Consider the following 20745-nt stretch of genomic DNA (forward strand, 5'->3'; position numbering starts at 1 on the left):
CTGAAACTAAAATTAATAAAAACTATATAGACACATAAAAAACTTTAAAAAACACAAAAACATAACAGAATTATTAAAACTTCAACTAAATTAAAATTAAAACAAAATAACCACTACAAAATATTAATACATTCTATAATATCTCAATAATACTAAAATAACACTGAAATAACAAAATGGCACCAGTCAGCTGACACTATTCTTAACAAATTCATCTATTTACAATGTATTTGACATCTATTATTTTTATTTTTATTACTATGTGTCTAGTTATGGGGAAATACTATCATGCCCTGAATTTAGTTTTTTTTTAATATATATATATATATATTATTATTTTTTCATTTTTTTTTAAATGACTTACAATACAATTCTTAACAAATTAATCTATTTAAATTATTTTTTTGTTGCTGTTGTTGTCTGTGTCTAGTTATGGGGAAAGAATATCATGCCCTGATTTTTTACAAATATTATTTATTATTAAATAGTATTTTAATATTTATTAAGATTAAGATTTTAATACTACACCCCCTAAGTCATTTGCAGTAACTGTCAGTTAATGGAAATGCAAGTCGAAGAACCGACAAAACCACCAAATCGAGAACCGGCACCATTTTGGTAGAAACTAAAGAAGAAGTGGTACTTGAAAAAGCAGCAGTGAGGTAGAGAATGGCTCTCAGAGCGATGAGATAGTCCCCATTGACTGAGGGGGCTGATTGTTGTCTGGGAAAGGTGAAGCCGTTCCAGTTCAATACTCAGGAAAGGGCAGTCACAGCAGCAGAGACACAGAGACTTCGAAGAGAGCATCCGTGTGAGACCAATGCTGCTTTATTTAACACAGGACTGAGTCTGACCTAATCAATGACAGAATATTCTAGAGACGATAGATTAAACCTTCATTGAAGCGCTGGGAGAAAACACCACTGGATTTGATGGAAAGCTCCTCGTGATCAAATTAGCCAGCTAATTGTTCTTGGTGCAATAAAATAATGCCAAAACCACACCTAAATTAATTTACAATTACGTGTAATTTTTTATGGTTACACTTTATTTTAAGGTGTCATTGTTACAGGGTAATAATACATTTAAGTACTGAGTAATATTAATTAACTACATGTACTTATGGATAATTTATTGTTATTATAGTAACAAGTATTTGAAACGTGTAACAAGGACACCTTAAAATAAAGTGTTACCTTTTTAATTTTGAATTTTTTTTCAGGCAACATGAATACATTATTTAAATAATATAGCAGGATATTAGATTACAGCAAAAATTTTAAAGGTCAGATAAAGCAGGGATATAAGGTAGGTAACAACTAAATATTTTCACCTTTTTACAATAATCTCTAAACAATAATCCTCTGACGAAAATCCTACGAATAATACAGTTCTTTTTTCAGCATTTCAAAAGAATGCTGTTCTTTTCAACTTTTTTTATTCATCAAAAACCTATCATGTTTTCCATTCAAATATAAAGCAGCACAACTGTTTTCAACATTGATAATAATAATAGTAATAAATCTTTCTTGAGCAGCAAATCAGCATAACAGAATATGTTTTTGAAAGATCACGTGACACTGAAGACTGGAGTAATAATGCTAAAAATTCAGCTTTGATCACAGGAATAAATTACATTTTAAAATATATCAATATATTACATTATATTATATTATGCATCAATATATTTCACAATATCACTGTATTTTGTAAGCCTTAGTAAGCATAAGATGCTTCTTTCAAAAAATTAAAAAGGAACTTTAGTGTATTGTCAGCTAATGTTATCGTTATCATAAATAATGAAAAACAGTCATATTTAGCTGTCTGATCCCTGTTACAAGCACCTGCTCCATCAAGGTTAACTACAGCCAATACGGAATTCATCATCTCGTCAGTTTGCACTGATACACAGTGTTTTCATACCACAGGAAAGAGATACAGCATTTAATTAAAGCACTCCCTCTACGTGCCACTTCAAGTCTACATTATTTCACATTAGTGAGCCAGTGGATTCCCTCTGGACAAAATGTATTATTACTTCATTAGATCTAGCTTGGTCTATTTATGGACTTTAATCTCAGGCATGTCAGGCCCATTTTTTCTGCGAAGGATCATTAGGGGCATATCAACAAAGTCCTTTTATAATAATATTTCCAATATCAATTTGCTTTTATCATGTTGATTTCATTATCATTGTTTCTGTATTGATCTGGTGTGCTGTACCTGACTTTATAAGATTATTCATCATTAAATAAGCTACATTAGTCAGAACATCACAGATAAAGCGTCTCAAACATGATTTAACTGTTTACAAAGGACTGTCAAAATGATACTGAGAGAGTATTCTGCTTTGTCCTTTTAAAACAGCTCGATGTCCTGCGTCTAAATTCCATTTAGAACTTTTTAAACACTATTTTAATTATTAGGCATGTCTCAATCCTTTTAAAGATCACATAGAATAGTGAATAGAGACTAAATGAACACTTCTAGAAAGTGCATGCATGGAAAAGACTTTTAAAATTAAAAATAAATCAACTAAATTAAACCTAAAAAATATCAAATGAAATTAATAGAAAATTTTCACACTAGCAGGACTTCAAGTTTTAGAGTTTAATTATTTGTGATATTTACTAGAGGGAAAATCATTTTTGTTTTCAGTGAAGGAAAAAAGCTGATTAAACATGGACCTAAGACACAGACTTCCCCCTTTTCATGTTTTTAAATATACGTGATTTGAAAAATTCTGCAGGCACATTTTGTCTCAAGTATGCACACACTGCAAACATACAGAAATGCTGCACTGAAGCTGTTCTAAGTCTCTCCCAATTACGTACCATCTCAACAATACGAGATGCATCAGTCTGCGCCATTAAAACTTAGCAGCACAAATACAAAATGACAAATCCATTTGCGTGCAGCCCCTCAAAAGCTCTAGCTCTAGCCAGTTGAGGATAATGGAATCTTGTTCTTGAAAGCTGGCGACGAGAAGCACTTGCTGCTGGAAGCTTTGCCTCGCTCACGTGTACCTCAAGGTGCAGCGTCCTGGCTTTCCTCTAACACACTCAGAAACCCAAGCAGACAATGTCTCACAGAGAGCTCAACCAGAATGTAAAGACAAGTTTCCATTCTGGTAGGGAGCCCAGAACCCAGATGTCAAGCGACACTGTTCATGCATATGCCGTGTGTGTGCTGTACACTCACCAGCGATCTGCTCTCAGCTGCACCGCTGCTTCTGTAATCGTGAGCTGATGCCTGTGAGTGTGTTTGTTAACGCTGGTTTCTCCGGGTTGCTCTAGCCATCCCCAACTGCTGCAGAACCCTCCACCGCTCAAGGAACAGCCCACCGGAGACACATGCAATGTCACATGCACCGCCACACTGAGCGTTTCCACATGGCCAAACACACGAGGACAAATTTCGATGGACGAATAAAGAAGAATTCCTGCATACTAAGTAGCCGTTTTAAGACGTCGCGTGTGTTTAGGCTGAACCCTGTTCTCCATTACAGCTCCCCTCCGGACCGCTGGCCAAGTCAAGCAGAAACGACTCATTAAGGAGAGCAGGCTAGCGTTCACCTCTTCCCATCATCCCTCATCACTCGCTGTGCCTCCGTCCTCCAGTATCTTTCACCCCCCCTCCGCTTTTGACTGCAGCCCTTCAGGAGGTGTTTGTGAGTGACATCACTCCGAGGATTTCCTTTTGTTCCGCAGACAGATCACTTCTCTCCCTCTCTCTCCCTCTCTTTCTCTCAGAAACGCACAGTGCTGTGAGCTATTTTTAGCAACAGAAAAAAAAACACAGCACGACTACAAAGCAGTAGGTTGCTACACTGAGAAAAATGGAGCCCAAAGTGGCTGCGCATTATGAAAAGGTACCTGCTGTAGAAAAGAAAATCGCAAGGGAAATCCATTTTGTCATAGTTTCTCCTAGAGTGCAATGAGATCAAGTGCAAATGGAGACATTAGCTCATATCTACTGCTTTTCAGGTTATTCTCTGGAGGATAAAACCCAGTAATCTCTCTATAATGCCACAAACTCAGATTTGTGCTCTAGATACTGTACAAGAAATCTGCAATCAAAAGTCAACATTTTTCATCAAATCATCCCACAAATGATCCAAGCTATGCTATCCATATTAATTAAGAAAATATATAAAAATAAACATTAAAAACTAAAAATTAAATATTAAAAATATAAAATTAAATGAATAGAACTTTTTCACACTAGCAGGACCATATAAACTACACTATATATTTTTTTTTTTTTTTTAAGTTATAAATTCCAGCGGCAAAAATGTAGATTTTTGGAGTGTTTTACAAGAAAATATTGTTTTTTTGAGTTTAATTATTTATGAAATTGACTTACTAATTTGTAAAAATGGTTTGCTACATAATTTATGCTTTCAGTGCACTAAAGGAAAACAAATTATTAAAAATGGACCTAAGATACAGTATTTCCCCTTATACATTCATTTAACCTATTATGATTTTAAAAATTCTGGACACATTTTGTGTCAAGTACGTGCATGCAAACATACAGAAAATGACATTCTGAACTAATTTAAATGCACTGAAGCTGTTTAAAGTCTCTCACTATTTCTTTGTGCTCAAGATATTGTACAAGAAGTTTGCAATCAAAAGTCTCCTCAATACGAACTCAAACATTTCTCATCAAATTATTCCAAGACCAAATGATCCAAGCTATGCTATTCAAATTAATTTATAGATTTTTTTGATGTCAATCTTTTTTTTTTTTGGGGACTATTTTTGGGACAGTTTGAAAAATGGATAATAATAAAACACAATTGAGAAGTGCTATCCATTTTAATATTATAGCTTTATTACTTCATATGTGACCCTGGACCACAAAACCAGTCTTAAGTCGCTGGGGTATATTTGTAGCAATAGCCAAAAATACATTGTATGGGTCAAAATTATTGATTTTTCTTTTATGCCAAAAATCATTAGGACATAAAGTAAAGATCATGTTCTATGAAGATATTTACTGTAAATATATCAAAACTGAATTTTTGATTAGTAATATGCATTGCTAAGAACTTAATTTGAACAACTTTAAAGGCGATTTCCTCAATATTTAGATTTTTTTTTGCACCCTCAGATTCCAGATTTTCAAATAGTTGTATCTCGGCCAAATATTATCCAATCCTAACAAACCATATATCAATGGAAAGCTTATTTATTCATCTTTCAGATGATGTATAAATATCAAATTTGAAAGATGTACACTTATAACTGGTTTTTTGGTCCAGGGTCACATATTAATCTGTGACTATTTTTATTTCTACTACAGAATTCTACAAGACACATCTGGTGCTACTTTAGTAAAACATTACAGAGAACTCAATTAAGTCTCCTGTGACAAAAAAGAGCAACCTCCGAGCAATATGATTCTCCTGTGGGCAAACATTCAAGTGTGTCATTTCTGCATGATAGTGTCAGTGGAATCACAAAAACAATGTTTTCAAATGGGTTTTGAGTGGGTTTGGCTTGCTCAGAAGTCTAATGTATTTCTGAAATCTGAAGATCGCCACGCTTGTACTGAAGAAAAAGAACACACACTTTATTTCTAAAAAAAGCATCTACATGGGCCTCTCAATAATTTATCAGTATAATGAGCATCTGTTGTTTTTCTTGGCAGTGGGTGATTTCTTTTTTCTGAGGGGAAAAAGCATTTGTTGGAGCAGGCGGAGCTTAGCAACTACCTCAGTGCATGTGCGTTACACACGCATCCACATGGCCCACTGTTAAACAATATGCCAGCGATCAAATCATCCAAAACATGCTCGGTGGAGCACTAACATCTCTGCTGCTAAGAATAACCCCTCGTTCTCCTCTGAGCTTTCTTAGTCCTCCGTTGTTTCTTTTTATAGCCATGCCTGGGGAGCCGGCCTGCAGTTTTTAGAAGGACACGACCACAGTCGCTGCTCCTCGGCCCGTTTGATCTCAGCTGACTACACTTGTTTACTTGCTAGCAAACACAAATACACGTTATACCATGGAAAAGCACAACAACACAACCCTGAGGCAACATATGCATGTTTCACAGTGTAGAAAATAAGTAACTTTCATTGATTTTCTAACAATGGACATTTCCGGGTTCTCTGAAGCAAAAGTCGTTGTATGTCTATAGTGGTAAACAGAAGACTACAGAAAAAAATGGTTGTATTCCCATTTGTTCCAATAGCAAAAGAAAAATCCTGTCATGTTCCTCTCATGCACAATCATGTTTCCAAAACAAATTTACAGCAGTCAGAAGAGAGAAAGATGTCAAATTTACGGTCACTCCCTCAGACAATGGTAATGTTTTCTTTTTGTAATTTAATGCCAATATAATAATACACAAAGTATAATGTTAAAAATGTGCACTTTTCATTTTTAAAATAAACATTTAAAAATGTTTTGCTAGATTTATGATGTTAATAACTCAGGAAACGTGCCATTACAGTCCACAGTAAAGAGATTTGGATATTTACAGTATTTGTCTGTTCTGAAATGGTAAAGGAAAACGGAGATAATATAATATATTTAGTGCTGTCAAACGATTAATCGTGATTAATCGTAATTTGTTTACATAATATGTAAATACATCTATAATCTATAAATACACACACATGCATGCATACAGTATATTTTAGAAAAATATGTTATGTTCATATATTAAATATATTTATATATAATATTGGGTGGTAAGTGGTGCATTTGCCAGTGGACTATCAAAATAAAGTGCAACCAAAGTTTGAGTTATAAAAATATTGCAATCCTGTTTCAAGCCAATACTACAGTACAAGCCCAACAACGTAAAACAAAGTCACTTATATTAATCATAGAAATATTGCCAAATACGGACTCTTGCGGTTCGCTTTGACACCAAATCCTCCACCATCATCTTGTCAGTCATGTCTTCTTACTTTGTTCACGTGATAAGTGAAATCTCAGCTTTCAGTTTATAATTGTAGGGTCCGTTATCAAACTGATCTAAATAGTTTTACTTTCTATTAAAAAAGAAAATGGCAGTGGGGGCTAGTAATGTAATCAGTGAATGGACGAACACCATGTAACACTACGTCAAGCCTAGTCAGTACCGGTGCAAAAATGACACACTTCACCTCGACACTTGTGGAACTGACTTATTGCTATGAGAACTACACGATCCTGTAGTATCTGGCAGACTAATAGTCAATATTACATATCTAATGTGCTGTCTAGTTGTGGTATATTGTGGATATTATAATAATAATAATAATTTAATAATTTATCTGTAATGGGCCTTTCTTAAACTGAAAGCGCTACAACATGTACAAACAAAATAACAAATCAACCAAAATTACATAATATAAAAATAAAATCACAGTAAATAATCACAAATTAAAAGCTTTACTAAAAAGATGTGTCTTAAGAAGTTTCTTAAAACAATCCAAGGAAGCAGCATTCCTAATGAACGCAGGTAATGCGTTCCATAGCTTAGGCCTGTTATAAGAAAAAGCCCCCCCCCCCCCCCCCCCATGGTTTTTAATTTACAACCAGGCTGATACAAGGAGAGACAACCAGCAGAGCGAAGAGAGCGAGAAGGAGTAGAAAGAGTGACCAAATCACAGATGTAATCTGGAGCCAACCCATGCACAGCTTTATAGGTGAAAATCAGAGTTTTAAAATCAATACGTGATTGAACCGGGAGCCAATGAAGTTGCTGGAGCACTGGGGTAATGTGATGGCGTGCAGATGTATAAGTTAAAACTCGCGCAGCTGAGTTTTGTATATATTGCAATCTCTTAACAGAACTTGCTGGTAAACCCCCAAAGAGAGAATTACAATAATCGAGCCGTGATGTGATAAAGGCATGAATAAGCCTCTCAGCATCAGGCCTGGAAAGAAAGGGTCTAATGCGAGCAATGTTACGAAGATGGAAAAAAGCAACTTTAGTTATGTTTTTGAAATGAGAATTAAAAGTCAGCTGAGCATAAAAAATCATGCCTAAATAACGCACCTGGGCATAAGGAGATATTTGAGTATTGTCAACTGAAAGTTTAAAATTACTGCATTATTATTAACATTAGATGGAGTGCCAATTAATAAAATTTCAGTTTTAGAACCATTTAGCTTTAGAAACTTGTGTTTCATCCAGAGTCAAAGAGGAAGTAGTGGAATCAGGCTGAGTGCTCATATAAATCTGGGTGTCGTCCGCATAACAGTGATAACCCAGGCCGTACTTCTAAATTATCTGCCCAAGAGGTAGTATGAAAACACTAAATAAAACAGGAACCAGAACTGACCCCTGAGGGACACCCTGACACAAAGGCACAGTCTGAGATCTGTTAGTACCCAGGTAGACAAACTGAGAACGTTATGAAAGATACGATTTAAACCAGTTCAACACAGTTCCAGAAAGACTAATCCATCTATGTAGTCTGTCCAATAATATGCTGTGACATATCGTATCGAATGCAGCACTAAGATCTAACAGAACCAAAATGCCACAAGCTCCAGAATCGGCTATAATAAGAAGGTCATTTAAGACCCTAACTAAAGCAGTCTCCGTGCTGTGTCCAGACCTAAACCCAGATTGAAAAGGCTCTAGTAGGCTGTTTGTGTAAAGATGAGTTTGGAGTTGGCTAACTACCACTCGCTCAAGGACTTTTGCCAGGAATGGTAAATTAGAAATTGGCCGATAATTGGACATCACAGCAATATCACTCCCATGCTTTTTTAGAACCGGTGTAACTGCTGCCATTTTTAAAGCAGGTGAAACAATCCCTTCACTGAGTGAGGCATTGACAATAACAGTAATGTGGGGTACAATAACAGACAAACAGTTTTTCAATACAGTAGTAGGGACAGGATCCAATATACAAGTAGCTGAATTCATTGACAAAACAAGTTTAGAAATTAAATCAAAATCAACAACCTTAAAACTTGAGAGAACATGATCAGAGAGATTTGGAGGATGCAACTCAACAAACTCAGATATATGATCACAGGCAATAGAACTATAGATATTGTCAATTTTAGATGAAAAGTAATTGAGAAACTCATTACACTGCTCGGTAGTGGAACAGTTAATGTTACTAGAAGGTTTAATAAGATTGTTGACTGTTCTAAACAGGACTCTGGGATTAGAGATGTCACTACTAATAATTGTAGAATAGTATGACATTTTTGCAGATTTCAGAGCATTGTGATATTCAGTTTGATGCTGATCAAACATTGATCTATGAACTGTTAGACCAGATTTTTTGTATATCCGCTCCAACTGCCTGCCTTTAGCTTTCATTCGACGTAACTCAGATGTATACCATATTCACCAGTGTTGACACAAAGCATGGAAATGGCAGCTTACCGTGAAACTGTTGTTGACATTCTTTGTGCTTGATTCAGCAACACTGGCATCTGAAAGGTCCACCTCATCGAAAATAAGAGACTGTGGACAGGAGGAGAAACAGGAGAACAGTAAACACTGACGATCATAGTAACGCAACAGATTTAGCTTACGCTCATAAACAAAAATCTTATGCACAGTGATACTGAATACTGTTCTACTGAAATGACACGGAAATGAGCTTATTGAGCTACTGCTTATCCTATGCACTACCATGCATGTGTGCTATATGAGTTTAAGATGGATCGCAGACAGCTGGGTATGTTATGACCTCCTACATCAGCGCAGAGAGCAGGAACTGAAGGCCTGAGATAATAATAACGCCACACACCACCTTCAGTGAGCAGTGAAAACCTCTATCAGGAGAGCCTGGATCTTAGACAATTGTCAAGGATGAAACAATGTCATGATTTTCTGAAGTGATAATTAGACAAATTAGACATATTATTACATATTATATTATTATGAGCCATTTATGCGACGGAAATGCTGTATATCATCATGGAAATGTATTTCATTTGGCTTACTGTTTTTAGATAATAAAGGCACTTCATTTCATTTGATTATTTTCTCCTTGATGGATGCAAACCCAACGATTATTCAGTTTAAAAACTTCTTTACATTATGTAAAACAAACTTTTGACTGTAATTTCTTATTGGATGAGCCACATTCAAAAGAGCTTTAAAATAGTCAATGGGTCGATGACAAATAAGAGAGCTCTCGATAAACAGAGAGCTATTTCTCTAGATAAACTAGAGAAACATTAAAATATTTTTCAACAAGTATTTAAATTAAGTAATCAAGTGAAAATTAATAACATATTTTCCTTGAATACATGTGAGTGTACACTACCGTTCAAAAGTTTGGGGTCGGTAAGATGTCTTATGTTTACCAAAGCTGCATTTATTTGATAAAAAAAAAATATTACTACAATATAAAAGAAATGTTTTCTATTGTAATACAGTTTAAAATGTCATTTATTCCTGTTATGCAAAGCTGAATTTTTAGCATCATTACGCCAGCTTTCAGTGTCACATGATCCTTCAGAAATCATTCTAATATGCTGATTTGGTGCTCAAGAAACATTTCTAATTATTATTAGGGTTGCAAAGGGGTGGCAAAATTCCAGGAAATGTCCGGAAATTTTCCAAAAATCCCAGGAAGATTCCAAAAATTCCCGGAAAGAATCCAAAATTTCTGGACAGTGTCCGAAATTTATTGTAAATTTTCCAACTTTTTGCAACCCTTATTATTATCAATGTTGACATTAGACAGTTGTGCTGCCTAATATTAGAAACAATGATGCATTTTTCCAGGATTCTTTGATGAACAGAAAGTTAAAAATTTATTGGAAATACATATCTTTTGTAACGTTATAAACATTTTAGCTACTGTCACTTTTGATCAATTTAATGCAGCCTTGCTGAATCAATGTATTAATTTCCTATTAAAAACTGAATTTTATAACTGACATTTATAACAATACTGTCGCTTTTGATTTATTTAATAGGCCCTTGCTGAAATATTAATTTATTTTTCCTTTTTTTTCAGTTTTTTTTCTTACTTATTAAGATTTAATTTAAGTGTACATAATCTTTTTCTTTTTTTTTTAAGCAAAAAAATATTTCAAGGTAAAGTTTTTTTTAACAAATATAATGAATTATTAATTCATAAATACAGTATCAATAGTTTTTAGGGGAGTTATACTATGACATTTTAAACTACGTCATAAAAAAAGATCAAATGATTGGATATTGACTTTCACACAGTCATGAAGCTTCTCTCATATGTCCACTCTATCGTATCACTTTAAAGTTTTTGTCCTGCAAACTGCATTTATTAATAAATTCATCTAATTTAATTAAACCACGTTTTTGTCTGGCCAAAATAAAAATAAAAAAGAGCATCATGCCATTGACCTCAAATATGTATATACAGCCCCTCCAAAAGTATTGGAACAAATATGATTAAAAGATGAATATGAGACAAAACTACAGAATGTCAAAACAAGCAACAATTGGAATTGGCTGCATTAAAGGCTGGGAAAAGCATTTCAAAGGATGAGACCAAGAGTCTGGTGATGTCTATGGGTCACAGACTCACTGCTGTGATTGTGCGCAAGGGATCTGCAACTAAATAATAGCTTTTAATCTTTTATATCTGCCTTATGTTCAACTGTCCCAATACTTATGCTCACATCAATGAGTGGGATGAACTCTAAAAGTGCTGTTCTTTTTATTTGGTAAAACATATAAATAATAATAAAATAATAAAATGTGGCATTCTGTAGTTTTGTCTCATATTCATCTTTTAATCATATTTGCAAATGTCTTGACTCCACAGCCAACAGAGCAATTTTGTCTTTACTGTTCCAATACTTATGGAGGACACTGTATATATACAAACGCCTGTTATCACGTCTATTGTGGCAACACAATATATCATACCACCCAGCCCTATGTATAATCAGGTTCATGTATGAACTCCAAAAAGAGATGTACATTTGAAGGACAAAATAAGCATTTCCAGGCTTCATGAGACCTTTCCATCAAGTTTCAGTTTCAATCAGTGAAGGCCCAGTGTTTTGAGTGGTGATAGGCAGATATTTGAGTAAATGATGGTTGCATACTCAGGCAGTGTAAATAGTGTGACATCCTATTTATGATCTGTAGGCTTGGCCGCTCTACAGCATGAGTCTGTCACAGACCCGGGTGCCATGCCAATGCAAACAAAACCCCCTCGTCTGAGCACAGCAGTGCGATCAGCCACCTCGTTTCTGCCTGTGAGGTCTGTGTCGTAACTCCCAGCTCTCTGACGCCATGCGCTAGTGCTACTCCATGTCATTCAGGAGCTATGCAGGAAGTGCTAGTTTGCGTCATGGCAGCTGCATAGCTATGAACTGCCGATTTTTTAGACTAAATCCACTCTTTCTCTCCTGATTCAGATCAGACCACGGACCCAATGCCTGAATGCCATCCGTAACCATATGATGGGCAGAGAACATATGAATGGAGGCGAACACACTCAATGCAAGGTTCGTGGGTAAACCATCTCCCCTCAGACATGGACAATGACATACAAGGCACGTCTCCAGGACTCTCCTCTTCAGATGTTTAAACAGACAAGCAGAAGGAAATGATGTGATGCCACTTCGGTTGTCCAATGACGAGAACGGGCATCCCGAACAATGCCAGCAGGGTGATGGGCGGTCAGCAATGTCACTGATGAAGGCTAGAGAGATAAAGAGGGGGTCGCTGCTGTTGCTGACCCGAATCGCCACCAAGCCTTCCTCCGATACACTGGCGCCAAAAGTGGGCGGCGGACGGCGGGCACCGGTCCAGCAGACGGAAAGCATCCTCCAGCACACGCGGCTACGAGAGACCCGATACTGCCAGCGGGCCAAAACGCCACCCGCCTGCCATAGTGCAACCACACACACACACAAACACACACACAGTGACGTTAAAGGCATGGCAGAAGGTGCTATGCAGGTGCCCATGTTCAGCTCTTCAGCCCCTCTCAGCACAGGCATGCCCAGTAACTCAGGTCCTGGGAGGAACCATAGTCAAGCAGGTTTTTTTACCCCCTTACCTTAGATCACTCTGTAGGGCTTACAGGGGGCTTAATGTAGGGGGCTTACTTTACACTGTAAAAAATGTTAGCATCATTATAAAAAATGTTTTTGAACACAACTGCATTTTCTAATTTAAATTTTTTTTTTAAATAAAATTAACAAGTGCAATGATTTACTGTTTTTAAGGCAGCAATTAAAGGTTTGAAATTCTTTACAGTTTAGTGAGGATGTAGAATCAGTATCAGGATATAATGAAAGAATAGCTCACCTTGGCATCCTTGGCATAGTAGAGTGTTCGTCCCCGCAATTTAAAATAACGCTTTTTCCAACGCTGGAACGAGCTTGTCTGTTTCAGAAGCAACCCTTCCTTCACGCTCGTCTGCAGAAAGAGAGAGGTAGAACAAGAAGTCATCCATTTAGGCGTATACACACAGCACAGAATCACTAGTAGATAGATAATAGACAATAGATTAGCTCTGTACATGTTTTATTGTTCCAGAGCTAAAACACCTGATTTGGGCTACTATCGAAGGTAGCATTATATCCAGGCAGTATCCTTCAATGCCAGAATGCTCAGTAAAAAATTTAAAAAAATATATTTTATTTAGAGCTGTCAAAATGATTAATTGCAAAATAAAAGTTTGTGTTTACATAAACTATGTGTGTCTACTGTATTTATATGTATATCCAGTATCTCACAGAAGTGACTACACCCCTCACATTTTTGTAAATATTTTATTATATCTCTTTTCATGTGACAACACTGAAGAAATGACACTTTACTACAATGTAAAGTAGTGAGTGTAAAGCTTGTATAACAGTGTAAATTTGCTGTCCCCTCAAAATAACTCAACACACAGCCATTAATGTCTAAACCGCTGGCCACAAAAGTAGTACATCAGTACAAGTGAAAATGTCCAAATTGGGCCCAAATAGCCATTTTCTCCCCCTGGGGTCATGTGACTCGTTAGTGTTACAAGGTCTCAGGTGTGAATGGGGAGCAGGTGTGGTAAATTTGGTGTTATCGCTCTCACTCTCTGTGAGAGTGTGTGGCCAAGTATGGTGACCCATACTCGGAATTTGTGCTCTGCATTTAACCCATCCATGTGTACACACAGTAGTGAACATACACCCGGAGCAGTGGGCAGCCAATGCTGCGGCACCCGGGGGTTCGGTGCCTTGCTCAAGGGTCTCACCTCAGTCGTGGTATTGAGGGTGCTGGTTATTCACTCCCCCCACCTACAATCCCTACCGGACCTGAGACTTGAACCCACGGCCTTCAGGTTACAAGTCCAACTCTCTATCCATTAGGCCATGACTGGCCCTATATATATTTTTACTAGTGCTGTCAAACGATTAATCGCATCCAAAATAAAAGTTGAAATATACACGTGTGCTTTTTTTCTTAATCGCGATTATGTATCCCAGTATGATTATGCGATTTTAGAACATAGAACTAAAAAAGTTCAATCACAAAAATAAAAATTGACCAGTATTTGACAATGTGGGAGTATTTGACCCAATATTTGTCTGTAATGTGTTAGTGCAGCAAAATGCTAACACCCAACACTGTTGAAATCAATTGTACATTTCTACTTTGTTCTTATGAGAAGAGTGCTATTTGGATGAGTACTTTTCTGGCCTTACAATTCATTCAAAACCAAAACATAGAACTAAAAATAGTTCAACCTAATTGCCCAATATTTAGGTATTTGGGACTACCTGACCCAATATTTATGTGCTTTTTTAGCTTCAGGTTTGGGAAAATAATCAAAGTCTGTGATGAAAAGGGTAAAAGCAGTGTGAACATTTCATTGACACTGACGAATCAAATGGAAAAGTCTGTCAGATGGAAACGTTTTCTCCTTTTTTGCCATTTCCTGTGAATATATTCGTACCAGAGCTGACTGAGTGACATGAAACAGACAGGGCAATAAAATAATCGTCTGTCCAACTAGCTAGTCAAGTTAGCTAAATTATAACCTTAAATATGAGCTGTTCCTGCATACACACCATCCAATTATATCCCAGCTATGTAAACAATGTTATAATTTACCAAACAAAGAGGGGGCATGTGAGACTTAACATAAGCGTAAAGGAAGCAGAATTTGAAACTCGATATCAGCTCTGGACGTCCACGGGGACATGTGCATAGTGCGGGTCTGCCCTGCCAGAGGAAGGAACAGGAAGCCTTGCCAAGATCAAGTGTGCTTCAACACCAATTTCATGCTTGGGAGGGGAAAGACAAGGCAAAAGGCACACAAGAAAGGAAGCCTATTACTCAAAAGATCCTGTTCAGCATAGTGCCACCGTCCCCTTGGCAAACGTGAACTCACGGAAGCCACGAAAAGGAAAGGCAAAAGATCTCAATCCTGAGATCGTTGTAGGCAAAAAGGCTCCATGAAGAACCTTTAACATCCATGAAACCCTTCCACTGCACAAAACGTTCTATACACTCTTAAATATAAAGAATCCAAAAGGGGTTTTCACAGTGATGCCATTGAAAACTATTTTGGATTCACCTAAGAACTTTTCAGTGAACAGTTTTTAAAATATACATTTTTAAAACAACTTTTTTTCCCCTCTTAGAACCCTTTTCTCCTATAAAGAACCTATTGTGCTGTGTAAAGTTTTCATGGATATTAACTCATTATTCTGAAATAATGTGCTATTACACATCTTCTGAAATAGTACAGAATCTCCGGATCCAAAAACATGCAAAGAAGAAGCAAAAACAAGCGATCGAATCATTGCTTATGCACATATAAATCAAAACTGCCTAACATCACCGAATTAAATGTCGCACCCACGAAGAGGTATGGATCTGTGTAAGATTTGGGTGCATTGATGGACACAGTCTACTCGATCTACGTTTTGTTCATCATTCTGAACCTGATCTGTATAGTCTTAGGCTATGTTTACACTAGTGCGTTTTGGTTTTAAAATGCATAACTTTTGCTACGAAACAGCGACTTTCAAAAACGCTGCAGACCCCGTTTTAGGTTGAAAACTCCGGTGTTGCATTTCAGTGTAAACGGACCAAAACGGAGACTTCTGAAAACAATGGCATGTTTGCCCACATTCGCTCTGCGTATCCTTCACGATTGTGTAAACAATAGCATCATGCTCATTGTTGTACCTGCATGAATGGTCATGTGACATGCGTTTTCGGTTGTGTAGTGTGGACGGAGAACGTTTCTGAAATACAGTGGAAACGCCAGTGTAGACGAGGATCGTTGTCATTTTAAAATGCTGTTTTAAAACGAAAACGCACTAGTGTAAGTGAAAGTGACATACAGCCAAGTATGGTGACCCATACCCCAAATGCTCTGCATTTAACCCATCCAACGTGCACACACACAGCAGTGAACACACACACACACACACCGTGAACACACACCCGGAGCAGTGGGCAGCCATTTATGCTGCGGCGCCCGGGGAGCAGTTGGGGGTTCGGTGCCTTGCTCAAGGGCACCTCAGTCATGGTATTGAGGGTGGAGAGAGCGCTGGACATTCAATCCCCCACCTACAATCCCTGCCGGCCCGAGACTCGAACCCGCAACCTTTGGATTACGAGTCTGACTCTCTAACCATTAGGCCACGACTTCCCCAGAGGAAGGAACAGGAAGGAACAAAGGTAAACAGGGCCTTTGACAAAAATGCTATTTTCTCAGCTTTTTGTTCAAAACGTTGCTTTTTTATCAACAAAATATTCAAGCATTGATGCATGACGCTAATCGCTACTTTGTTTAGTTTAAAAGTAGCTGCTCTGTTCTTTCTTTTCACATATTGTACGTTCAGATATTCATACACAAAATATTTTTGTGGCCATGAAATTTGCAAGTGATAAAATTAACAATAAATGCTGGCGTTTACTGTCAACTTCTTAAAAAATGCTGGCGGGAAAAGAGTTAAAGGTTCTTCAAAGAACCATAATTGCAAAAAAGAACTTATTTTTAGGTGTGTAGAGTAAAAAAAAAAGGTTTTTGTTTTTTAGCTGACAAAATGTTCTTCACACAGAAAATAAATTGTTCTTTTAACAACTGTTCACTAACTGTAACGTCACTGAAAGGTTCATTGAGGATCTCAAAATAATTCTTCTAAACCCCTTTTGGAACCTGTATTCATATACCCGCTTATTTCTTACCGCTTATTTCTACACTTTGGAACCTGTATTTCTACACTCTTAAAAATAAAGGTTCTTTATTGGCATCTTTGGTCCATGAAGGGCCTTTAACAACTTTTCATTCAACAAATGGATATTTATAGTGAAAAATGGTTCTTTAGAATTTTCTAAAGTTCTTCACAATAAAAAGAAAATGGTTCTTTTAAGAACAGTTCATTGAAAAGTTATTAGGCGAACAAAAACAATTCTTCTACAGCATCACTATGAAAAATCCCTTTTGGAACCTTTATTTTGAAGAGTGTAAGATTATCCATCCTTAAACCTTCTAAGCGAAACTTTCCTCAAGATCATCAATTTTGCAGAGCCGGATAGTCTCCTGTGAAAGTGAAACTCCAGACAACCCGATGTAGTTTTCAAAGGCAGCGCATGCGGTTTCGCTCTTGCACGGGCCGGAGGTCTTTGACATGGTGGGGCGAGAGGAAGGCAGCCAGAGAGAGATGGGGGCCAACACCGAGGGTCATCCTGTCAGCCGGTCGCCTTGATTACACTGTCATTTCACATCATCCCAGCCCCAACCAACTATAAACAAGGGCCATAGACCTGCGAGCAGTCAAGCTCCTTCCTGTCCATTCATCTACAAACATAGCAGGAACATGGAAGAAAAAAACAAACAAACACAAATCCACAGGCATATATGGGAGGACAGCTATTTATAGCAGAGGAAATATGCTCTCTGAGGGGAGAATTACAAACAGAGACGCAGGGTTCGATCTGACATCCTGGTGCACAGCTGTGTCAACTTAAACAGCGAATCCATCCGCCAGCGCACTCGGTGACACTACGTCGCTGTTAAAACACCCCCTCTGCTTGGCTACAATACACTGAACTCTCTCTGTCTTTACTAAATATACCTGTGTGACATTTAACGATAAATGGATGATAAATTACAGTCTGACTGTTGGTGAAACAGATGAAAACTCACTTCTGTGGGGTCTAATGGATATTCAAAGTCTGACTGATTTGGCCGCTGCTCCATTACTTTCATTCAGTTTATTTACTTAACAACCTATTACTTTATATTTTTGCCTGCCTGATGGATACATGTTATTTCTGAGTTTGGCTTTTAATTGTAATTAATGGATTATAAACGTGATAGTTTTATAAAAAAAATTTAATCGATAGGTTCATAAATCATGGATTTGCTAGTTTTGTCTGCAACATTAGCTACCTAATCTCCGGTGAAGGGCTTCTGCATACAAAAAAAAAGAAAAGCCTTGCATTTACACGCAGCGTAATGAAGTGAGTGGATTTCCTGATGGATCTCATATCTATAAGATGGATTTCTGAGGTTACAAAACGTGTTCCTTTTTTACGTGCGTTTCTCAAAAATGAACTTAACTTGAACGCACAAGTAGGCTACGCATCCGGAAAAGTTTAAAAGAAGTTGGGTCTAATTTGGGAAAAGCACATTTATTTTAATTACCCGAGGCTGCTAATACCGAACCCGACCCGTGTCCGAGGCACTTGTAGAAGTTTTGGACCCCAACCCGCTCGGGTCTCGGGTCAGGTCTCGGGTTTTCGGATGTGAGTGGACCCATGCAGACCTCTAGTCTGCACTGCATGTAAGTGACGTGGCAACCTATAGCGTTCCTTATAATTAATGAACTGTATAGACTGAGAGTAAGTGTGCTGATTATAATGGCAGTGTACTTGTTTTGTCATGTCCCACAAAAAATAAAGGCTTCACGATGCCATAGAAGAACCTTTTTGTCTAAATGGTTAAATTAAAAAAAATTTACATCAGAAGAACCTTTCTGTTTCACAAAAGGTTCTTTGTGGCCAAAGAAGGTTCTTCAGATTATAAAAAGGTAAGCAAGAGATGGTTCTTTGTGGAACCAAAAATGGTTCTTCTATGGCATCGCTTGAAGAGCCTTCTGAAGCACCTTTATTTTTAAGAGTGCATGTTGACTCGCTTGTAGTGTAGGTGGGGTGTGAAACTGTTTAAATGCCATTTAATTGGTACATTAATCAGATTAATTCACTAAAAGTTAGCAATTCATGAAGAAATAAACAGCTCTCAGCCATAATACATGAGTTACCCATAGACTGGTGGAAGAAACTATGGAGATTAGTGTTATTTTAGTATTTATTTATATACATAGCATTTAGCTTTTTTGATTTAGCTTTAATTTTTACATTTTCAGGTCACATTTTTATTTTATATTTTTTAGTGATTTACAGAATAGGTTTGCGGATTTTCAACCAGATTTTTATTGTTACAGTGTTGCTAATATATGTAAATGATTGCCGTGTACAAGTCATGTTGGAAAGATTATATGTATGACTTAAATGTGTTAAAAAAAAAATTTAAATTTATTAAAATGAACGAAAATTCAATTTACAATAAAACTATCTAACCAGAAAAGGTACATCTTGCTTCCACCAAAGTTATTTGAATGCACCTGCTGTCAAATATGACAACTTCCCATCTCATAAATATGAATTTCAAAAGTGGAATTTCTCCTTTCTACCTTCACCCAGATATCCCCATTTATCTGTCAGTAAATCTCCACTGGATGACGCAAAACATTTTGTCATTTTGTTAAAACTACAGATCAAACGGCTGTGTACAGAGCACCAATTATTATTATTATTTTTACATTTCTACTGAATAGACAGCCAAGTTTTATTAAAGTCTAAACATCAAACGATCACCATTAACTTTAATTATAGAAAAGAACAGCATCTGTTCTGCTCAGTGTTTTCTTTTGTGTTCCAGAAAGAGTCATACATGTTTTATGGCAAGTAACTCATGACAGCATGTTCATTTCTGGCTGAACTGTCCCTTGAAGACACCCCTTCAGCTAGTTTTTATGTTGAATATGGATTCCACTCACTCATGATGCCACATCAGATGGACTGAATTTAATTTAGAGCCACTTTTCTCATAAGTCGCTTTGGTAAGACAATGCATGCCAAGAATATGAATGTAAATGCAAAGAAAAGTCTCTAGCCATATCACTAATGATTAGTGTACTTTGTATGGTGATTTAAATTTCAAATGCATAATAATCACAATAACTACACTACTGGTACAAAGTTTGGGGTCAGTAAGACTTTTTAAAGAAATTCATATTTTTATTTAGCAAGGATGCATAAAATTAATCAAATGAGACAGTAAAGACTTTCAAAATTATACAAAAAAGTCTATTTCAAATAAATGGCATGCTTTTTAACTTTCTAATCATCAAACAATGCTGGAATATATATATATATATATATATATATATATATATATATATATATATATATATATACCTATTTATTAACATTGATCAAATAAGAAATGTTTCTTGAGCAGCAAATCATCATATTAGACTGATTTCTGAAGGATCATGTGACGCTGAAGACTGGAGTAATGATGCTAAAAATACAGCTTTGCCGTCACAAGAATAAATTACATTTTAAAATATATTAAGATAGAAAACAGTTATTTTAAATTGTAATAATATTTCTCAATATTTGCTGCATTTGTTATCAAATAAATGCAGCTTTGCTGAGCATACAAATCGTCTTTCAAAAACATTTCAAAAATCATACCAACCCCAAATGTTTGAATGGTAGAATACATTTGTTGGGTGTCTGTTCTGC

The 20745-nt window shown here is 36.6% G+C and overlaps 1 protein-coding gene across 2 annotated transcripts in view; it reads right to left on the minus strand.

Moving 5' to 3' along the window:
* The window catches only part of LOC306877386 (diacylglycerol kinase eta-like), a gene marked incomplete at its 5' end in the record, with an annotated part of 86019 nt that overhangs the window by 43570 nt on the left and 21704 nt on the right, over positions 1 to 20745 (minus strand). For both annotated transcript variants that reach the window (XM_079429148.1, XM_079429149.1), the window contains 2 exons: positions 9355 to 9435; positions 13237 to 13347. In XM_079429148.1, coding sequence (XP_079285274.1) covers positions 9355 to 9435; positions 13237 to 13347 — 192 coding nt within the window. The remainder of the gene's footprint in view (positions 1 to 9354; positions 9436 to 13236; positions 13348 to 20745) is intronic.

This window comes from Barbus barbus (assembly GCF_936440315.1).
Source record: "Barbus barbus genome assembly, chromosome: 11".
NCBI lineage: Eukaryota > Metazoa > Chordata > Actinopteri > Cypriniformes > Cyprinidae > Barbus > Barbus barbus.